The sequence below is a fragment of the Erigeron canadensis genome, chromosome 5 (assembly GCF_010389155.1).
Source record: "Erigeron canadensis isolate Cc75 chromosome 5, C_canadensis_v1, whole genome shotgun sequence".
Classification (NCBI taxonomy): Eukaryota; Viridiplantae; Streptophyta; class Magnoliopsida; order Asterales; family Asteraceae; genus Erigeron; species Erigeron canadensis.
In genome coordinates this window covers 30955267-30961267 of record NC_057765.1, presented here as the reverse complement: position 1 = coordinate 30961267, position 6001 = coordinate 30955267, and the positions used below count along the sequence as shown (strand labels likewise).

General features: G+C 30.6%; 1 protein-coding gene across 1 annotated transcript; it reads left to right on the top strand.

Moving 5' to 3' along the window:
* The first annotated feature begins 2410 nt into the window (after positions 1-2410).
* On the top strand, positions 2411-5612 carry LOC122600180 (basic leucine zipper 61-like). The gene is made up of 4 exons (XM_043772851.1): positions 2411-3172; positions 3815-3905; positions 4419-4545; positions 5003-5612. The coding sequence occupies exons 1-4, from the start codon at positions 2640-2642 to the stop codon at positions 5185-5187; spliced, it is 936 nt and encodes a 311-aa protein (XP_043628786.1). The 5' UTR covers positions 2411-2639; the 3' UTR covers positions 5188-5612.
* Positions 5613-6001: the final 389 nt, after the last annotated feature.

Genomic DNA, 6001 nt, shown 5'->3' with positions numbered 1-6001 from the left:
AGTGGAATCTTCACTAACCATACACCATGTCGACATTAATGCAACATCTTCCTCAACCTCCCATTTAGTGGTTCGTGATTGTTTTTGATGAATTTCATTGACAGGAAATTGTGATTGTTTTTTAGTAATTCCATTGACAGGATATTGACTCGAATTTGAAAAAAACAAAGAGTTCTCATTGTTTTGGGTATTGGAAGAATCTCCAAAATTCAGGTAAATATTTGAAAACGAATGATCCATAAAGAAAATATGAAATGAAAAATTAGATAAAAGTTTTTATATATAAAAAGTTTTAAATAAAGTAGATAGGTGTAATAAATGAAAAGGTAATAAATATGTACATATAAAAGTTAGATTAAATTATAAAAGTAATATTTTTATTTTGTTTCAAAAATCAAAATCAAATAGTTTTATAAAAAAAAATAAGTTTTTTTAAATAGCTCTGTTTTTAATAAAATTTATGTCAAAATGTTTGCAACGAAAAAATAAAGAATACTATGTTTTTATATTTTTAATAGAAGTTATAAAATATAAGATATTAAAGAAAAACTAATAAGACTTATAAATATTTATATAGAATAAAGTAATATAAAAACTCCACCATTGAAAAGTTGCCATGTGGTGATGATGAATGATGATGTAACAAACTATGAAACATATAGATTGTTTTGAAGATTGGATCATAGATCGTGAGGCTCTTTCAATATTTTATAATATAATAATCAACGATTTAAACTAAAGTTCACCAATAAAGGTTTTCTAAGGACGCGTTTGGTTCACAGAATGTTTTTAAGAGGAATGAAATCTTTCAATGAAATTGGAATTTGAAGGAATGAAATTTGACGGAATGTTTTTAAATTTTTGAAAATTCAAGTGACGAATGGAATGAGATTCCTTCCCCCACCCTCAAGGAATGAAGATTCCATCAAATAAATGAATGTTTACATTCCAATGGAATCATATTCCTTCATCTTTGAACAACCAAACACACTAAGGAATGGAATCTCATTCCAATTCTATCAAATTACATCAAAATCTATGAACCAAACGCGACCTAAGAGGTAGGTTTTTGAGAAGTAGTCTTTATAATCAGGTAGAGACCTGATTTTATGCATCACGCCTTCTTCAATTATAACCAACATTTGATAGAATTGAGTATCGTTATTTGTTGAGTGTTGTTGTTTTTAAAAAAAAAGTACGAGTATAAATTAATCATGAAACCGGCTAACCCCAAAAAAGAGGTATAACCAGTAAATGTGTGTGCGGACTTAAAACCCTCAAAAATTACATAAACAATTAATGTTTTAATTAAGTTTATATTTCTTTATTTAATCAGTACCATTTTGAGTATCATAATTTGACTTTTTAAGATTTTTTTTTTTCAACTTCAAAACAAACAAACATATTAATTGTTGAAGTTAAAAAAAAAAAAAAATCAAATTAAGATATTTAAAATGAAATGAAAGAAATATTAAATTTATTGAAAAAAGTTAAGATGAAAATGTTCGGGCAGTTACTTATGATTTATGAAAGACATAAATCAATTAAAAATGCGACAATGTGACATGTATACCTTCTCCATGTGGGTTGATTGTTGAGGGGCCTTTAGCTTAACCATTTGACATGTGGAGTGGTATAATTTTCATGTTCTATCCATTTCCTCGTTCTATACAAAAAATAATACGAGTAAAAAAGCTCCTATGAATCATCATAATTTATCCTTTCTGTTAATTTTTTGGACCTCAGTTAAAATTGACATTTTTCCACTCACACATCACATATAACATGCACCATATAGATAGTGAATGAGGATTTTTAAAATGTTTTTTTTTTTGAATTTTAGATTAATTAAAATTTAAAATTAAGATTAAAAAATTATAGTTTCATTGATGATGCGCTCATGCGTTTATTATCCTTGTCTACTACAGCCATCTTTACAATTGGTAAAAACCGAACTGCTGACATATCTTAGGACAAGAGTTTTTTCACCTGATAAAACCATGTTTGGTTATTAACATGTTTTGAGTTTAGCAATTAATTATTATTTTTGAAGAATGTATAATAGAACGATTAAGAAATCAATAATCTATTTTATGACATTTAAACCTTATCGATTCTTCGATCAAAGCACCCGATCTTGAGTAAATTTGTAAAGTAACACTAATCTTGCCTTTTATTAAAATATATAAAATATTATATAAAAAAAAACTAGGAAAATTTAAAAAAGAAAATCAAACTAGTGTGAATAGAGAAAGGTAAAGTATGTGTATGTCACATAAGCACGTGGTGTCGAGATTCCGCCAGTTAATTTTCCCTCTTTTCTTAGTGATCGAAACCGTTCTAAATTACATTATTTAGTACATACACACACACACTCTCACATATATAGCTGTTTCTAGCTGTCCTAACATTTTTCTTCCATGTGACCCACTTTCACACATTCCCCCCCTTATTTACATTCACCTCCAATATCTCCCCCCAATCATGTATCAACCCATATATACTACTAGTTAGTTATTCTTCATTTAATCTACCTTCCTTTTATTTCAAATTTTCCAATTCCTAGAGTTTCCAAATTTGTTAACTTCTCACTTTGAACAATTTTTTTTTTTTAACAATAATTTGATTGTTTAAAATTAATGGCACAATTGCCGCCAAAGGCGCCAGCAATGGTGCAAAAATGGTCGTCGTTTGGTTATCAAACGATGCCAATGTCAGCGTCACAGCCACCAAACTGGCTGGACGATTTCATTGATTTTGCTTCAACCAGGAGGAATTCTCATCGGAGAACTTCTAGTGATCCAATTACGTTTGTTGAAATGAACGAATGTGACAATTCTAATCGTAGTGACCCAATGATTCCTTGTTCGAATAGTAATAACGGATTTGAGTGTTTGGATGATGAACAAATTAGCTCAATGTTTACGGACGATGTTTCAACCGAATTTCAGCCAATATCATCTACTATTATTCCATGTGATCAATATAGCGATAATGATGAAACTAAAACGACGTCGTTACAAGAGCAACAAATGAAGAATGAACCGGGAGAGGTGGAAGATGCCGCATGTGATTACGAACTTGATCAAAGGGAATCAGAATCCGCTAAGCAGCCTCCTCTTAGTTTTTCTAGCGATGGTGGTACTATTGTTGATCCGAAAAGAGTTAAAAGGTAATTAATTAAAGGATTCATACTTTTTTCCAATTTCATATATATATAACGTCTTTAACATGACCCACTCGTACTATCTAACGATCGTGATGTTGAAATTGAACTTGAGAAGATTTTAAATCCTGCTTTAATTAATTATACGAGAGCAAGTACCCGCACGTTGCGGCGGTTAGATGGTGATGGTGATAGGTCATAAGAGATGATATGTTATAGAGTGTCATAGCCAAATATCTTAGCCGTATGGGCTCCGACCTCAGATTTAAAAATTTGTCAAAAGTATATCGAATGACATCTCTAATGAAATAGCATGAAATTTTAAGAACACCCATATAATTTTTATAATTTATCGATGTATGGTTTTTGAGATAAAAGATTTTGAAAGAATTAGAGAAATAAAATGATTTATGAAGGAGAGAGAAAGTTGTAGGCATTGATGTATGGTACATTATGTATTATCATGTGTACATTATTGGAATTGAAAGTTGAAATCCTATTTGCTTTATAATATAATATAGTATAGATATATCTCATATGATGTCTACTGATCATGCATTTATATAAGCATTATTATATCTTGCTTGAACAACAAGCTAATAATCGAATTGCGTTAATAACCTTTTAATTTTTCTTGAATTAACCCAGGATATTAGCAAACCGTCAATCTGCTCAAAGATCAAGAGTGAGGAAGCTGCATTACATTTCTGAACTGGAACGTAGCGTTACAAATTTGCAGGTATATGTCTACTCCTTAATTAAAATTCTAGCCCCTTCTTTATGGAAAGTGTTACAAATAAGTTGGTTTGGAAATGACTCGGCCAATTGCCTTTAATGAAACATTTTTTTTATGAGAAGACTTATTAGAAATGACCCAATTCGTCTTTAATGAATTAATTCACATCAGAAACCCTTATCCTCTAGTAGTCCATTCCTATTAATATATACGAGTGCAGTGTATACTACTCTAATTAAACTCTTATCTTTTAAAGTATTTTTATTACTATCTTTACATCAGTTGCATTTATATCAACTTACACTATTCGACACCGTCATCGCCACCCCCTTTTCACCACCACCAGACTATGTCGCCTCGATCCACCACTGACGCAATATGCGGGTATCAATCCAAGCTATTTTATCGTATGAATGATATTTTGGAGATTAAATTTTATGGTATATTAATTAACCTTTGGCTAAATATATATTGTAAGTGACTAATTTATAATACTCGTAATTATTTGAATTGAAGACGGAAGTATCAACATTGTCACCACGGGTAGCGTATTTGGACCATCAGAGGTTGATTCTAAACGTGGATAATAGCTCACTTAAGCAAAGGATTGCTGCTTTGGCTCAAGACAAGATCTTCAAAGATGGTAATAATAAGAAGCTAGCTAGCTTTTTTAATATTAATTTGATCGATCAACACGTACAATAATATATATATCGAAAATTGACATATATATTAGTAATCAAATTCTTAGTTTTGAGACCAATAAATTAATTAATCGGTGAAAATGTTATGGCATGGTTTAAATTGTTATTATATATACGGGAAATGCTAAGGGCTGTATTTAACGTGCATAAAATTTTTTTTTATCTTCCATATTAAAAGCTCGCTCTCTAATTTTCATGGTAAATGTACAAACAATTTATGCACCTTAGGGCTGTATTTAGCAAACCCCTATATATATTAGTAAATTTTCTTGCTACGTACGTTTACTTGGTTCTAGCTAGGTGTTAGAATTACTACTATTTTGTAATTAACAATATAGTTGTTTTAATCATACACAAAAGTTGATCTCAGGGTTTTATCTATATAATTAATTGCAGCTCATCAAGAGGCATTGAGGAAAGAAATAGAGAGGCTAAGAAGAGTTTATAATGATCAACAAAACATGAACAAGGCTGATAACACAACCACCGGACCAACGGCATCTCCGTCACGGCCGCCACAACCACCACCAGCATCCATGGATGAGGCCAGGGCAAGTAATCACCATGGATCTGAGAATTGAATTGGAAAAAAAAAAAGATAACAAAAGGGATCGAAGCGTGTGTGTTTGTGGAATAATGCTAAAATGCACCCATATTATGCATGCATGCATGTGATGTGTTTCAAGGCATTTGGAGGTGGTGGGGTGAGTGGTCCTATATATGATTGGCATGTGATATATATTAATATATAACATATCCCTCTTTTATGTTTTGGTCACAAAAAGAGAGAGGGTAATATAATTATGTCTTAAAGAATATGGGTCGTGGGGGGTCTTGGATGTCTTGGTGTAATTAAGGTGTTTTTTCGATGTACGTAGTCTTTTTTCAATTTAATTTCATTAATTTTTATTTACTTTTAATTACGGATACTATATGTTGGTCTAAATTGACCATGACTTGTAACATTTAATTGGAAGCGTTGTACAATTTAATTTTTACCATGTAATTGTTCTTTTGTCTAAATGTATCATTTGTTAGATAAATCTTAGAGATATATGCATAAGTCAATTCTAAAGTGTCATATTTTATTTAATTTGATATTTTTATGAATCTTAATAAACAATTTGGTGATGAAGAAATATGCCCAAGAATAATATGAAGGAAAAAAAAGGACATAATTAATTAATTAGTAATACAGATGTGAGAGTAATCTTTAGTGCTTTTGCGTGCTCTCTAACACCAACCAAAAATACACACTAGTTAAGAGAGAAATATATATATAAGAAATGTTTAAAAGAGAAGCAAGTTCTAACAGAAATATGAAAATTAGAGTGTTTCTATCTATCATTACACCATTCACATGAAAGGTTTAGTAGCTTGTGAAGCTTAGAGATA

Excerpts from the sequence above, each read along its gene's own strand:
- LOC122600180 (XM_043772851.1), top strand. The coding sequence starts at position 2,640 with ATGGCACAATTGCCGCCAAAGGCGCCAGCAATGGTGCAAAAATGGTCG. Across the intron at positions 3,173-3,814 it reads GATCCGAAAAGAGTTAAAAG|GATATTAGCAAACCGTCAAT; the intron begins GTAATTAATTAA and ends GAATTAACCCAG. Across the intron at positions 3,906-4,418 it reads GTAGCGTTACAAATTTGCAG|ACGGAAGTATCAACATTGTC; the intron begins GTATATGTCTAC and ends TTTGAATTGAAG.